The 17,467-nt window shown below is 37.2% G+C and overlaps 1 protein-coding gene across 1 annotated transcript; it reads left to right on the forward strand.

Moving 5' to 3' along the window:
• Positions 1-13,392: 13,392 nt before the first annotated feature.
• On the forward strand, positions 13,393-14,331 carry LOC308641053 (olfactory receptor 2Y1B-like; the record flags this gene model as incomplete). Its single annotated transcript, XM_081279244.1, has 1 exon — positions 13,393-14,331. One exon carries the CDS (start codon positions 13,393-13,395, stop codon positions 14,329-14,331), a length of 939 nt encoding a protein of 312 aa, XP_081135370.1.
• Between the last annotated feature and the right edge of the window lie 3,136 nt (positions 14,332-17,467).

Consider the following 17,467-nt stretch of genomic DNA (forward strand, 5'->3'; position numbering starts at 1 on the left):
TAGAAAAGAACAGCCCAGGGACTCTGCCAGTTGGCACATTGCCATTGTGGACATTCATATCTGGTTTGCTTAGTCCAAAGCCTTCAGTTCAGACAAAGATAGAGGAACAAAGCTTAGAGCAGAAAAAGCCATCAGGGGGAAAGTTACAAAAGGAGACTGCTACGAACAACTTTCTATCACCAGAGGGTGTAAGTGTCCAACCAACAGTGCCACCTCTACAGGAGACTGTTACTAACACCTTTTTATCACCAGAGGACGTAAATGTCCAACTAACAAGGCCACCTCCATATGCTGGGGCCCCTTGGTCAGACTGCAGCAGAAAATAAAGTTAATCATGGAGAAAAGTGTTAAGAGACCATGAACAGAATTTTCAAGAAATATGGAATATCATTAAAAGGCCAAACTCAAGATTCATAGGGGTAGATGAAGCCTTGGAGATACAAACCAAAGGAATGCACAATCTTTTCAATGAAATAGTAACAGAAAATTTCCCAAATCTTAAGATACAAATGGAAAATCATATGCAGGAGGCATACAGGAATTCAAGTACACAAAATTACAACAATCCCACTTCTAGACACATTATTATGAAAATACAGTATAAGGGTAGAATTATAGAAATGTCTGGAGAACAGCAACTGGTCACATTTGGAGGTAAAAACAATCTAGACCTAAGCTTATTTTTCAACCCAAACCCTAATAGCTAGGAAGCCTTCAAATAATGTTTTCTAAGCTCTAAAAGAAAATGGATGCCAACCAAGTGCTTGCAAATACTTTTTCAGCAAAAATAAGCTTCAGATCTGAAGATGAGGTGAAAATGATGAACAAAAGTTATAAGAATTCACCACTAGAGAGCTAGCACTATAAAGTATACACAATAAAATGTTTCATGAAGAAAAAATGGAGAATACAAATGTAAACTGGCAGAACACACTAAACTAGAAGAATAGTATATCAAAGGAGAATTAATTTCCACTTAAAAACTAGAAGTAAATCAAAATGACAGGGAATAAAAATCATCTCTCAATAATAACAGTGAATGTTAATGGACTCAGCTCATCAATCAAAAGACATAAAGACATAGGCTAGCAGATTGGATTAAAAACAAGACCCAACAATATGTTATCTCCAAGAGACCCACCTTATAGGCAAAGATATCTACAAATTGAAAATGAAAGGGCACTAAAAAAACCTTATCATTGACATGGATCTTGTAAATAAGCAAGTCTTTCTAATCTCATATCTGATAAAGTGAACTTTAAGCCACAGCTAATCAGAAGAGATAAAGAAGGTCATTTCTTACTGCTTAAAGACGTCATACACCAGCAAGGAATAACAGTCGCAAATATCTGTGCCCCAAATATCTGATATATGGAGCATCTACACACCCTTCTCAATATGAAGAATCAAATAGACCACAACAAAATAATACTTTAGATTAGGTAGAGGGGAGTGAAGGGAAGGGAGTGCACCTGAACGTAGGAAGGACAATAGAATGAATCAAGCATTTTTGTCCTGTGTGCATACATGGCCTCATGACCAGTGTGATGCTGCATCCTGTACAACCAGAAGAATGAGAAATTGTACTCTATTTATGGAACTACATAACCAAAGGAAATACAATTAATAATCTAGATTGAATAGACATCTATAGAATATTTTATCCAGAATGACTGAATACAACTTTTTATCAGCAGCAACTGGAATATTTTCTAAAACATCAACATTTTAGGACACAAAGCAAATCTTAGCAAACACAAAAAACATATATAGGCCTGGGGATATAGTTCATTTGGTAGAGTGCTTGCCTTGCATGCAAGAGGCCCTGTGTTCAATCCCCACATAAATATAAAATATCCTATATTATATCAGATCCTAATGGAACAAAATTAGAAGTCAATTACAACACAAAATGCAAAAACTACTCTACATCTAGAGACTAAAAAATGCACTCTTGCAGGATGAAAGGAGAGCAAAAGAAATCAGGGATGAAATTAAACAATAACCTAGAAGTAAATGAGAATAGTGATGCAACATTCCAAAATCCCTCTCAGAAGACAGTTCTGAGAGGAAAGTTCTTAGCATTCATTAAAAGAATAAAATGTCACCAAATAAATAATCTAACATTACATCTCAAGGAAATAGAGAAAGAAGAGCAAGTCAACACCAAAATCAATGGAAGACATGGAATAATTAAAATCAGAGTCAAACTCACTGAAATTGAGGAATTTAAAAACTCAAAAAATTAAGGAATCAAAAGGTTGATTCCTCAACTCAAAGTGGATCAAAGACTTAGACACTAGAAGAGATACCTGCACCTACTAGAAGAAAATGTAGGCCCAAATATTCACCATGTTGGCTTAGGCCATGACTTCCTTAATATGACGGCTAAAGCGCAAGAGGTAAAATTAAGAATCAATGAATGGGATGGTATCAAACTAAAATGACTCTTCTCAGCAAGGCAAACAACCAAAACATAAAGAGAGAGCCTACAGTTGGCTATATGGGAGGATATACAAAGAACTCAAAAAATTTAACACCAACAAAACAAATAACCTAATCAATAAATGGACTAAGAAATTTAACAGACACTTCACAGAAGAAGAAATACAATTGATCAGTAAACATATAAAGGAAGTTTTTCATCTCTATCAATTAGAGAAATGCAAATCAAAATGACTCTAAGATTTCATCTCATGCAGTCAGAATGGCAATCATCAAGAATGCAAGAAATAAGCGTTGGCGAGGATGTGGGGGAAGAGGTATACTTATCCATTGCTGTTGGGACTACATATTGGTGCAACCACTAGGAAAGTTATATGAAGATACCTCAAAAACTTGACATGGAACCACCATTTGACCCAGCTATCCCACTTCTTGTTTTATACCCAAAGGACTTAAAATCAACATATTACAGTGATGAACACACATTAATGTTTACAGCACGTCAATTCACAATAACTAAAATATGGAACCAACCTAGAGGCCCTTCAACTAAAAAGTTTCCTCACAGCCGAGGAAACAACCAAGAACATTAAAAGAGAGCCTACAAAATGAGAAAAAAATCTTTACCACCTTCACATCAGGTAAAACATTAATTTCCAGGATATACAAAGAGCTTAAAAAACTTAACACCAAAGAAAACCCATATTACCCAATCAAATGGGCACAGGAACTAGGCAAACCCTTCTCAAAAGAAGAAATATAAATGGTCAACAAAAACATCAAAAAGAATTCTACATTTCTAACAATTAGAGAAATGCAAATTAAAACTGCACTGAGATTTCATCTCACTCCTGTCAAAGTGGCCCCTAAGAAAATTAGCAGTAAAAGGAGATTGTTGCATAGATGTGGGGGAAAAGGTACACTCCTACATTGTTTGTGAGACTACAAATTGGTGCAACCCCTCCAGAAGGCAGTATGGAGATTGCAAAAAAAAAAAAAAAAAAAACTAAGAAGAGAATCACAATTTACCCAGTGATCCCACTCCTCAGCATAACTCTAAAGGATTTAAAATCAGCATTCTACAGTGACACAACTATATCAATATTTATAGCAGCATAATTCACAATAGCTAAGCTATGGAGACCACCTAGCTGCACTTTGACAGATAAAGGGATAAAGAAATTGTGGTGAATATATATACAATGGAATATTACTCAGCCATAAAGAAGAAGGACTTTATGATATTTGCAAGAAAATAGATGGATCTGGAGAATATCATGTTATGTGAAATAAGCCCATTCCCCCAAAACAAAGGTCAAATGTTTTTGTTGACATGTTGAAGATAAACCACAATAAATGGGGAGGGGGAAAAGAGAAGTTCTGTAGATTCGACAAGGGAAATTAAATAAAGGGAGGGAGAATAGAAATAGGAAAGATAGTGGAATGATCTCACATATTTTCCTATGTACATATATGAAAATACCTAAGTTAATCCCACCATTATATACACCCACAACAAAGGAATCCTAATTAGAATAAGATATAATCTGTGTATGCATAATTTTATCAAAATAGATTCTACTGCCATGTATACCTAAAAAGAACCAAAAAAGCATGCCTCTTGTATTTGGATTTCCATGTCATTCCTAAGATTTGAATATTTTCCTCATATTTTTCATTGAAAACATTTTGCATTCCCTTAGGTGACTTCCTCTACAACAACAATTCTTAGATTTGATCTCTCAAAGTTATTTCAGACTTCTTGAATTTTCTGATCATGGTCTCTTAACATCTTTTCTATTTTTTTTGGCTTTATTTTAAATATTATATATTTTTTGAGGGAGGTTAATCTGTTTTCTATGTGGTCTAATCTATTAGCAATGCTTTCAACTGGATTTTTAATTTGTTTTATTGAGTCTTACATTCAGGATTTCTGTTTGGTTCTTTTTTCAGAATCTCTATGTCTTTATTGAAATGACATTTCACTTCTTGTGTTTTCTGTCTCAGATAATGTCTTATATCTTCTTTCAGTTAATTGAGTATTTGAACTGTCAACTATCTTTATGTTTTATATATTGTTTTCTCCACTGTGGTGTCAGTGGGATTAGCTATGGCATTTGGGGCTATTTAGTGTGGTTCTATCTCTTGCTTTTTCATATTATTTTGTGTGTCCACCCACCTTCCTGGATGATCATCTCTTCCACTTTTATGCAAGGAATGACTTAATAAGCTACTTTCTCTTAAATTCCCCAGGTGGGGAAAATATCCTAGTATTAATATTCCTAGTCAACCTGTGTCTGCTTCTATGCTCAGAATCTGTACCAATTTAAGAGAAGATACTAAACTCTATTAATTACAAAGCCATGTACTACTCATCAATTAGGACACACAACTTATTGAAAATGTCCTCCACAAGTCCTCTAATCCAAATATGAAATTGTAGTCATGTTCTTAAATATTGACAAAATAGTTATTAAAATTCTATTTCACTACATAGAGCTTGAAAAGGGGAGAAGAGAAAAATGTGCAAAGGAAAAAGAGAGATAATATTTTTAAAAATATAAACTAAGACAAAAAATAAGAAAAATGAGTGTATTTGAAGGAGGAGCAGGTAATGCCAAGGGAAAAGAAAGACTAATAAGAGCAAGTGTAAACCTGAATAAAGAAATAAAGATTCCAGTCAATGCTTTAAAACACCAGAAGAAATACAATCATTTGGATCAAGGGCTATAATATTTTAGGCATACCCAAGGTGGTTACAGTTAAGTTCTGTCACTGACACTTCCAGCAAGCAGTTTTTAGTATGTAGTTAAGATCACAAACACACTGATTCAGTATATGTACTGAAGGTCATAAACATCTGCCTGTGAACATGCACTGATTTATGTAACCTGTTGGCAATGTGCCTTCTTTGTTTGGCTTACTATTTTTAAAGGTCTATGCAAAGACTCAGGGGGCTCTACCATCTCTAAATAAAACATTTCTGCCATCCTAACTATTCCTTGCTCCTTCTTCTTTCTACTTCCAGAACATCAAACCTTCTTCCCAGGGCCTAAGCCTCATGTAGACAAATGTCAAATAGTCAGGGAACATCTATGAATTTAATATCAAAAATATATGTAAGAACAAAATTGACATTAGAGCTATTTAAGATATTCCATGCTGAGGTAAGGAAATTACTTATCAAGTATTATTGGTTTGGATTTTATCAGGATTTGAGGACTTTAGAAGATGCTGACCATTCCTCAGTTTTACCTCTGTATCCCTGGATGTGAGGATAGTCATCACACTACCTCCCAATCCTAGGAAGTACCTCTCCTTTTGGATGTGTCCAAATATCTTCTAGCTCTCTGATGAATCAGAAGAAATGCTCCCTAATTGTCTGTGATTTAGCAGCCAGGTTACTCCCTGTTAGGGGATGCAGTCCTGCATGTATCCATCACTGTCAAACTCAATGTGGGCTCTGTCATGTGTATTTCAGAGTGGGCAGGGTATCATGTTCTAGGATAGAGTTATTGTAGACAGGTTGATGTGTATTGTGTAACTCATGGGAGTTGGTTGACTCAGGCTCCTTCTGGAATGTACAGGTCACAGGTTAGTGGACTTGCAGCTGGGCATACCAGGCAGTGGCTGAGGTCTGTGGGACACTCCTCTGCAAGCCCCTTTGTGAGGTGTACTGCTGTTGTGCGTGCTCTGAGGCTTTCTGCTGGCTGCTAGAGGTTTCTTAAGCAAACACCATCAGTGGGTCCATGTGACTAAATGAGAATTGAGTTAGCTGACCATTCTGGGACTTGCAGCTGTGAACCCTCTTACAGGGAGGTGCTGGGGCATAGCAGATACTTACCTGGTTGCTATGATTTTCTTGCCAACTGGTACTTGTATGTCAGACCAGAGGGCTTAGTCTTCATGGTTGGAGGGTGCTTCATCTGATGCTTGTTTCAATGGGTGCAGGGGTGAAAGATGCTTGAGTGGACCAGGGTGTACAATGGCCCATCTTCTGTGCTGTGAGATCCCTGGGTTAGGGCTGCACTCCTGGGAGGGATTAGCTCCACTTCACTCCCCTTTTCCACAGTGAAGGGTAGGGCTTTCAATAGCCTACCCCTAGTAGCATTCTCTCTACAAGTTCCTTCTAGATGAATTCTGAGACAACCCATTTCTAAGGCATTTTCTTTGGTTTTATTTGTTACTGTCAGGAGGAGGTATTGATTTAAATGCTTTTAGGGGATGTGGATAGATGTGAACTCTACAAAATGGCTGCCCTGTCCAACACAGCTTTCAGGCCGCAATGTGGGCTGAAGTGTGTGATCTCCTTCACTGTCTTTGCTGCTCCTTTCCCATTTTAAATTGGTCTGCTTTTCTTTCCAACTGATAAGTCAGCCTATGTGGTTTTTCTCTCCCTCTTTCTTGCTACCCATCCCTCTAAACCACGCTGAGTGTTTAGGTTAAAGAAATTCTATTATTATTTCCTACTCTAGCATACAAATCTCCAAGTCCCTCCACATTTCAATCTGTCCAGTGCTAACTTTTGAAGTGCTTGCTCTATCACTCATCTCTCTGATCAGCTGCTCTTTCACTCCTTCATTTCTAGGCTATGGAGGAGTCAAGGGTTGCTTCATTATCTTCCATGTACCTCACATTGCCCTTTCTGTGGCATTTATAACAATGGAGTATTATTCAGCACTAAAAAATGACAAAATCATGGCATTTGCAGGGAAATGGATGGCATTAGAGCAGATTATGCTCAGTGAAGCTAGCCAATCTCTAAAAAACAAATGCCAAATGTCTTGTTTGTTATGTCAGGAGGATATAAGGAGGGCAACTAAGAACAGATCTTGGAGGAAGAGCATGAGAAGGAGATTACCATTAAACAGGGACAAGAGGTGGGAAGGAAAGAGAGAGAGAAGGGAAATTGCATGGAAATGGAAGGAGACCCTCATTGTTATACAAAATTACATACAAGGGGAAGTGAGGGGAAAGGGAAAAAACAAGAGAGAGAAATGAGTTACAATAGATGGGGTAGAGAGAGGGGAGGGGAGGGGAAGGGAGGGAAGGGGGTTAGGAAGGGGATAGGAAGGACATGAGAATACAACAGAAACTAGTATGACAGTATGTAAAATGTAGATGTGTAACCGATGTGATTCTGCAATCTGTATACGGGGTAAAAATGGGAGTTCATAATCCACTTGAATCAAATGTATGAAATATGATATGTCAAGAGCTTTGTAATGTTTTGAACAACCAATAATACAAAAAATTAGATAGACTATAAAAAATTCTATTCTTATTTCCTAGTGCAGTATACAAATCTCCAACTTCCTCCACATTTCAATCTGTCCAGTGCTAACTTTTGGGGTGTTTGCTCTATCACCTACTTCTCTGATCAGCTATTCTTTCACTCCTTCCTTTCTGGGCTATGGAGGAGTCAAGGGTTGCTACCTAGATGTGCTTCATTATCTTCCATGTACCTCACATTGACCTTTCTGGAGTTACATTTCCTCTCATGATTCAGCTTGTAATAATGTATACAATGTGTAGTGATCATATCAAGATAATTTGGATATTCATCACCTCAAACACCTATCATTTCTTTGTCTTAGGAACATTAAAAATCCTCTCTACTAGGGGGTGCAGTGGTCAACACCTATAATCCCAGCAGCTCCGGAAGCTGAGACAGGAGGATTGAGAGTTCAAAGCCAGCCTAAACAATGTCAAAGCACTAAGCAGCTCATGAGACCCTGTCTCTAAATGAAATGCAAATTAGGGCTGGGGATGTGGCTCAGTAGTTGAGTACCCCTGAATTCAATCCCTGGTACACACCCAAAAAAGTACTCTCTACTAACTATTTTGAAATAGTAAATTAAATGCTATCAACCTTAGTTGCTCTAGAACATAGAAATATTTCCTCCTATCCAAAAGATATGTACCTATTAACTATCTTCTCTCCATTCTCCTAGAGGTAGTCAAGACTCAGACTAAAAAGGGCACATATGTGAGCACACACGATTCATAAAATGAAAAATTAAGCTAGAAATCAGGAGATATTTTGCAATGTACTTCCTACAAATATTTTAGAAAAGTGAAAATACTACAATGAAATACAAATTATAGGAGCAAATAATCCTAAAAGAAAATGAAATGTACAATAAACCATAGGAAAAACTGTTCAGTCCTACTCATAATCAATGAAATGCAATGAATTTCAAGTTTGAATAATAGTGAGATACAATTTTATACTCATTAAAGTTATTTAAGGTAAATGTAGGAATGAGACAAAAGGTAACAGCTTCGAATATCTTTTTTTTCTTTTAACCTGTAACTATCCAGTATAGACACTATTAACATTTTTGGATGGTCTTTCAGTCTTTTTTCTATATCACCTTACATAGTATTAGGACTACCTTATATTAATTCAGTGTTTACTTGGTGCCAATCATTATACCATTTTCTTTTTAAAAATAGCAGGTAAATGGATGCAGTTGGAGAAGATAATGCTAAGTGAAGTTAGCCAATCCCAAAAAAACAAATGCTGAATATTTTCTCAGATATAAGGTGACTAACTCATAGTGGGGTAGGGAGGGAGAATGGGAGGAATAGACCAACTCTAGATAGAGTGGGTGGGTGGCAGGGGAAGGGAAGGGGCAGGGTTTAGCAATGATGGTGGAATATAATGGACATCACTATCCAAAGTACATGTATGAAAACATGAATTAGTGTGATCATACTTTATATACAAAGATATGAATAATTGTGCTCTATATGTGTAATACGAATTGTAATTCATTCTGCTGTCATGTATTTAAAAAATAAAAACAATTTAAGAAAAAACCAAAATGCTTATCTCCTCTTTTGAAGGTCAATACTATCTCCCCATCTTTCTGGCAAAAAAAGGAAATTAACAATTTAACTGCTCTCCAAAATAAGTAAGTAAGTAAGTAAGTAAGTAAAAAAATAAATAAATAAATTTTGTTTTATTTGTTATAATATGTACAAATTGTACACACTGATGAAGTTCCATTTAATGTTTTAGCACATCCATGCCACAAGCACAAACAGAATACAGCTACCCTGTACCCATCCCCTCACTTCCCTCCCAACTCTGGTAATCACTATTCTACATTCAATTAGACATTTAGATTCCATATATGAAAAAGAATTGGGACCAACATGTAAACTGTGAAGTTATTTAGTTCATTTATACCTAGGTTTAGAGTCCCGTGTTGGCACTGAATGTCTGTATAACTATGGAAAGTTCCGTGAACCCATGCATCTTAGTACTTTCTTCTGTAGGATAGAAATTATAATGGCAACTACCAAGAGCTTATCATGAGGATCAATAGGTTTAGTGTGTGTAGAGTTCTTAGAGGAGTGCCTGGTTCATCATAAGCACTATATAACATTTACCTCTCATTTTTCTTTCACAAAACAGCACATTCCAAACTTTCTCCATCCTCATGGAAGTTAACTCTCCTATAAAGGTACATATCATACAGTCCCACGTGCATTGATTGTAAACAAAGTTAGACTCAGTAAGGTAATTATGTTCTAAGTGTTTTTAATATTTTTTATTAATAGTTTTAGGTACTCTGAATGAAAAAGAATGCAGCACTTACCATTTTAAAGGCAATTATTTCAGTTTTAGCTGACTCTCCTTGCAGATTTCCTTGGAGTCCAAGATCATGTTTTCTGAAATTTTTCAGGCAAAGGAAAGGTACCAAATAAATGTTTGTATTATGTAACACCACATCTGAATACATGTGCACCACACATCAGTCACCTCCCATACAATGTGCCATTAATCATACTCAAACAGTGGTGCTAGACAGGACACATAAACAGTATCTTACTGATGGGGAGACTGAAGCTCAAGTATATCAGGAAACTTTTTAACAGTCTTACAGCTCACAATGGCAGAGCTATTTCCTTGTATTACATAATGATTCTTCAGTGAATGATGATAATTTTGAATATTTACTTTTTTATTTCTAGTGAACAGGTACTTTGTCATTCTATAGTGTGTAAAAAAGTCTCATTTGCTCAATATAAAATTTCAAGGGAGTAAATTCATTTTACATCTATTATAAATAAAAACAGGATATATTAACAAGAAATATTAATACATTGTAAAATAAAACCATCAAACTTCAAATCAAAGAAAAAATATTTGCTTGCATCACTGATACACATATTCCCTCTCTATATAAGCATTATATGAGGAGTCAAGGGAAGGAAGATTTGAGGTATGGCAAACATGGTGGCTTCAAGTGAAACATGAAGTCTGGTCCATTTTGAGTCAAAATAAGAGAAGTGAGAGGAATCCCAGGCTGCAGAGATACATGAGTCAAAAGAGAACATATATTCTGAAGACACTGCACAGAGAAGTGTGTTAGGAAGAGTATGGGGAATAGTGAGAGCTGAAGACTGCAAGGTAGATCTTGGAGGGCCAGTCAGTTGGCTATAATTATGACATTGGCGCCCAGAGGTCTCCAAGGCCACACACCTGGTGAGCAACACTCTCTCTGCTGTTCTTAAGAGTCTTTGGAAGTGCCCCCAGGGAAGAACTGTGTTCTTAGCTGTAGGGCCACGAGATAGTTTAATACTACACCAGCTCCTTCCCAGTGTCAGTTGGTTGGGGTGATCAACTGGGGTTCAGTGAGAAGGATGCTCCCACCTCCTATATTGGGAGTCTCAGCAGTCTCTTCTACTGAAGGAAGGAACCATAAGAAAGCAGGACTTCTCACCACAGATGAAATCAGGACCAAAGAGGAAAGAGTCTTTTTCAAACATCACTAGAGGCCACCAATCTGCAATGGGTTTCACATATCCTTTGAAACCAATTGAGTGGAGAGATGTAAATACAGTAGTTTTCATTTCTTGAATTTCAAGTGAGTGATGACTGAGTGGGCAAATCAACTTCCAGGTAAAATCTACAGGACAAGAATATTCTTGTTTTCAGATAGTAAATTATATATTATGGCTTTAAAATGTGGCTATAAAATTGGTAGAATAGACAGAAAGATGCAGTACCACGGGTGATTATAAAAAATTAAAAATAATTTCTGATCAGGAATTTTATTATTTATAGAGGTGATACATTGACACACATATGGACACACATTTGGACACTAACACAGAATTGAACACAAATAGTCATTGATTGTTGAATTACAGAAAACCAAATATGCAAATGTAAAATGCAGTTTGTGCACAAAAATAAAGATCAGGAGTAAGGATTAATTTTTTTAAAAAATTAAGGTTAGAATATTAAAGAAAATCATCCTACCTATCTTACATTTGATTCAAGAATATTTCTATAGCATTCTCATGGGTCAAATTTCAGTGTTTGAACAGGAAGCATTCATGGTACAAGAATATCAATTCCTTTCAGGTATTCTATTTTTAGACTGATCATTTTTCAAGTTCTCTCTTTATTGAGTCACAACTGTCCTCTCCTAAATTTCAGCACTTGTTCTGAGTTGGATCTTCTGAGAAAAACAAAGAAAATCTACAAATTTTCATATGACAGATCTTTAAAGAAGCATATAAACCATACTGTTTGTCTTTAACCATTTTCTTTTCTAATCTGAAAGCTGTCGGGAACACTTGTTTCTCATGCAGGGTGTTTAAAGATGTCTTATTAGCTTTGTTGACTTTTTAACCTATTTTTTTCAAGGTTATAATTCATGTCTATGGCAAACAACTTGAAAAATACCCTATGTTCTATCTGTAACTACAAACTGTGGGTTACTAATACTGTTGTTTGAATGTGAGTTACAGAAGGATAATTTGTGAAAACCCAGCCATGCCTGGGATGAAAGTGTCAACCAGCTGTACCAGCCTACCATCGTCTTTTACTGGGATGAAAGACTTAGGCAGTATGAAAGGAAGTAGATACTTTCAAGCTGTCACCTTTGGTTGAGGAATATGGAGGCCAGTGAAACTTGCATGTCATAATTATTTTCCTCAACTCGAAGTTAAGAGATGGATTCACCAGAAGCAAATGAAGTGGAAAGGATTTCAAAGTATCACATCTCATTCTAATGAACTGATGTGTTTATAATTTTTCTCCAAGAAGAATCTAGACTTTTCTCAGTTCTTGGAGTCAGTTGGCAGCTGGTCATGAGAGGGATTCCAGGGATTAATGTTGACTTGACCACATTCACTGAGCATAAAGAAATAGATGAGCACCTATTTTCAAACTTGAGCTCTCATCTCGGGTAAACCTTGATCCTAATCTAATGAAAGAGTCTACCTAATAAAGAAAGAGGGCAAAGGAGAACATTATAGAATACAACTGTTATATCCATCCTTCAACTCTCCAGAAAGAGTTGTTTGCTACTTGTAGCACAATCCTCTTTGCATAATTTTTATTTAGGATTTTTTACATTCATTGAATTATTTTAAACATGTCCTTTTCTCTGAATTATGAGCTTTTATGTCAGAAAATGTATTGGATGTAAAAATATTCAACATTTACAATTTTTATCTTTAGTTGAATGTGGACAAAGTATCTTTAGTTTATTTATTTCTATATATGTGCTGCTGGGGATCAAACCAAGTGTCTCACTTGTGCTATGCCAAGCACTCTACAACTGAGACACAACCCAAGCCCCATATTCTACATTTTAAAAGCATCTTGCACATAACTGCAGTAGGTCTTCAGTGCAGTGAGGGAGGAGATGCATCCTTGATATTTTCACACAAGAAACCTCAGACAAAAGGCCTTTGCTATAGGCATAGAAAAAACAAGCAGTAAAATTAGAGTTCAAATCAAGTTCTTATCACTCCTAATCCAGTGCTATCTTCTTTAGAGAAGAGCTATGAAAAGAAGACAGGACAAAAATGCATGCAATAGCAAAACAGTGTTAGGCAATATTGTGACACAAAAACTTAATATGTTTTTAACAAGAGCATTGAATTGTCTTCTGTTATTTGTGCAGGTAAAAGGCTATGGGAAGTTTCAATACCAGTTTGGGAGAGGGCTTCATTTTGGTGGGCTTCTCAGATTGGCCTCATCTGGAGCTCCCCTTTTTTACTCTCATTTCAGTATTCTACTCTCTGACTCTCTTTAGCAACACCACCATTATCACACTTTCACAACTGGACCCTCGGCTGCACACGCCCATGTACTTCTTCCTCTGCCACCTCTCCTTCCTGGACCTCTGCTATACCACCAGCACTGTGCCTCAGCTGCTGATCAATCTTTCTGGACTTGACAGGACCATCAGCTATGGAGGGTGTGTGGCCCAGTTCTTCATTGTCCTCGCTTTGGGTGGAACTGAGTGTGTGCTCCTGGTGGTGATGGCCTTTGACCGTTATGCTGCTGTGTGCTGTCCACTCCACTACATAACCATCATGCACCCCCTGCTCTGCCAGTCACTAGCTATCACCTCCTGGATGGGAGGCCTCCTGAATGCTCTTATTCAGACAGGCCTTGTAGCATCCCTACCACTCTGTGGCCTTCACTGCCTGAACCACTTCTTTTGTGAGATGCCTGTGTTACTGAAGTTGGCTTGTGAGGATACAGGAGGAACAGAGGCCAATCTGTTTGTGGCTGGAGCCATAATCTTAATTGTTCCTGTGGCACTAATTCTAGGATCCTATGCACACATTGCTCTGGCAGTGCTGAAGATCAAGTCAATGACTGGACGCAGAAAAGTTTTTGGGACATGTGGCTCCCATCTTCTGGTGGTTTGTCTGTTTTATGGCTCAGCCATGTACACATACCTCCAACCCATGGGCAGTTATTCTGAGAGTGAAGGAAAGTTTGTTGCCCTTTTTTATACTGTCATTAGTCCCATGCTTAATCCTCTGATCTATACCCTAAAGAACAAGGATGTTAAGAGGGCTCTGTGGAATGTACTAGGGAGAGAGAGCATTTCCAGGTAGGAGGGGTAATGAGGCCAAAGAACATTTTCTGTGACAACTTTTATTCCCTGAAACACTTTCTGTTATTTAGAGTTAGCTGGTCACTAGAAAACTGTGTTGGTGGGACTCAGGATTTTAGCTCCTTCCTTTGTGGAAAGTTGCAAGTGGGAATCTCATGAGTTGCTTTGTAGCTCGTATCTACATTGTTGTTCAGGAGGGAGTCACTGCTGATCTGTATCACAACATCCCACAAAAATAACCCTGAGAAATGGATGTGTTCTGGCCAGATGTAGAGATTAGAGTAGGGGAAGGATTCTACACATTTCTGAGAGTGAGGGGAAAATTAATTGTGAAAAAATGCCTTTTCCAAAGTTAATAACTCCCAATGTGGAGTTATGTAGATGGCACTGACCTTAAATGTGGAGGACTTGAGTTCACCACTTCATTTCTAATAAATGGCCCCTGGTCACTTCCTCAAACACCTTAGTACCTGTTCTAAGTTCTCCTACAATGATTAATCTTCTAGGATTCTAGTGGTTAGCATATATATGAGTGTCAATTATCTGAATGAAGAAAAAGTCAAATTCATTAGGATAGCATTGAGTAAAAGAGCCATCCAAATCTAGTCAGCTGAACCTAGTCTTAGTCCATGCAACTTGGAGTCATGGAGGAGATATTTTCATGCAAGAGAGAGGAGGATAAAAAGGAAATGAGCACCAAAACCACTAGCAATGTGTTCCAGGCTATAAAATGTACAAATTATTCATTCTATACAACTGCACATCTGTGCCTATTAACTATCTTCTCTCTAGTCCAAAGAGATTTTTTTTGTCCAAACTTAAATGATAAAACAAATAGATTTATAGTAAATTCACATATGTGAGCACCATGTAATGATACACAAATATTTCATTAGTAAAGTGAAACATCAGACTAGAGATTAGAATACGTTTGTATTGTATATAACAAATATCCTACAAATCTTTTAGAAAAAATAAAATAGTCCGATAGAATGTAAAAGTATATGAGCAGATAATTCATGAAGAAAATGAGATGAATAATAAAAAAGGAATTCAGAAAATAAAAGCTAAGAATATTTTAAAAAATTTAAAATGAGATGAACACTAAACCGTGTAAAAAGATGTTGAGTCCCACTCATAATGAATTAAATGCAAATTAGAGTAATAATGAGAAACAATTTTATGCCCATAACATACATTTAAAAGTATCTTCCAATAAAGATAGTAATGAGGAGGAGAAAAGTTGGAAGGTCAGAGCTAGGCTGCAATCCCTGAACCCTCCATAGCCCTGAGTGAAAGCAGGGAAAGAGCAAATGACCAGGGGTGGTGACAGTGTAAATATTCTGAAACTCAATATTGAATAATTTGACACTTGGAGGGACTGGTGTTTGGTTACTGGAGCAGAAAATAAGGACAACATTCCTTGATCCATAACCCTGACCAGGGTGGAGTTTTGGGAAAGGGAGAGGAAAAGCACATGTGCTTTCTTCCTTAATAACAGCTGGAAAGAAAAGCAGGCTGAATTAAAATGTGGCATAAATAACAAAGACAGTGAAAGGGATCAAGTAGCTTAGAACAAACTGTGGACTGAAAGCCATGCCAGGCCTGGCAGCCATTTTATAGAATTCATAGCTAGCCAACCTCCCTAAAAGAAATTAAATCAACACAGCACCACTCCACCTTCAGATAGCAACAAATAAAACTAGAGGGAATACCTCTGAAATGGGTTGCCCCAGTAATCTGTCTAGAAGAAACCTGTAGAGGAATCACTGCTGACTGAAAGATACTGAAACCCCCGTTCCCTCACCATGGACAAGAGGAGTGCACTGGAGCTGACCAAGAGCTAATTGCTCTCAGGGACTGCTAACTCTGACCCAGCACTCAACACAGCCTCTGTGGGAGATCAGACAAAGATGGGCCAACTGACACCCCACCCCATCATGGTGATGAGTAAAACCCAGTGGGCTGTACCCACCAGAACTGAGGCTTCTGTAGGACAGGGAGGCCAGAGACAGCTTGTACCTGCAGGCCTCATGGTTACAGAAGGGTTCAAGGTGCTTGGATAGCACCGTATCAAGGGTATCCCAGAAGAAGGAACCAGCACAGCAATTCAAAACTGTTAAGAGTAACAGACCAGGGGAAGGCTGTCCAACTGACTCTTTTTCCCATTCATCAGAGGGGAACAGAGCTCACTCTTCATACTCATAGGCATTAAGAGCTCTCTTGGGCCAAGTGTCTCTCTAGCCCAGTCAGGGTCAGTACCCCAGTAATCTAGGTCAGCTTGTAATACTGTAATACTTACCATTGTAATTTCGATCATTTCAGGTATGTCTATCTCTTGTTATACTGTGGAATTTCTTAGAATCAGAGATTATATTTTTTTGCATTTTTTTCAGACAAATGGAAGGCACCAAATCAATGTTTTTATCACAGTAACACTAACTACCACTGAATGGATGTCTACCATACACATGCATTTCCTATCCAATTTGTCATTAATCCACAAACAGTAGTACAGTTTAGGTAACATTGCATCATAATACTGGTGGAGAAACACTGAAGCTCAAGCATGTCAAAAAGTTTGTAGAGGTAAAGTTAGTAATAACAGACCTATTCTCTTACATTGCATTATAATTCCTTAACTGAAGGCACATAATTTTAAATATTGACTTTTTTATTTCATAGAGTATGTAGAAAGATTATTTTCTCAATGTATAATTTTTAGTGAATAAGTGCATTTTAAATATATTGGAAATAAAAGCAGAACATACAAACAAGAAATATTAAAACATTAAATTTTGTAACAGAGAAATCAAGCTTCAAACTTTTTCACATCAAGGAAATAAGTATTTAGTTGCATCAATTATTCATATATCTGAGGATATATGAATATTATATGAGAAATCAAGGGGGAAATAAGATATTTCGGATGTATGGTGAATATTGTAGGCTTAAAGTGGAATGTGGAATGTTTATAATCACCACACTGGGACTCAGAGTTCTCCAAGGCCACACTTGGTAAACAACTCCCTTCACCACTCTTAAGGAAGCCTTGGCAATGCCCCAGGGAAGATTGGGTGCTCTCAGTCCTACAGTCAGAAGATGGGTTAAAATATACCAGGTCATTGCTGGTCTCA

The sequence above is a fragment of the Spermophilus citellus genome, assembly GCF_964194105.1.
Source record: "Spermophilus citellus genome assembly, chromosome: 1".
NCBI classification, from domain to species: domain Eukaryota; kingdom Metazoa; phylum Chordata; class Mammalia; order Rodentia; family Sciuridae; genus Spermophilus; species Spermophilus citellus.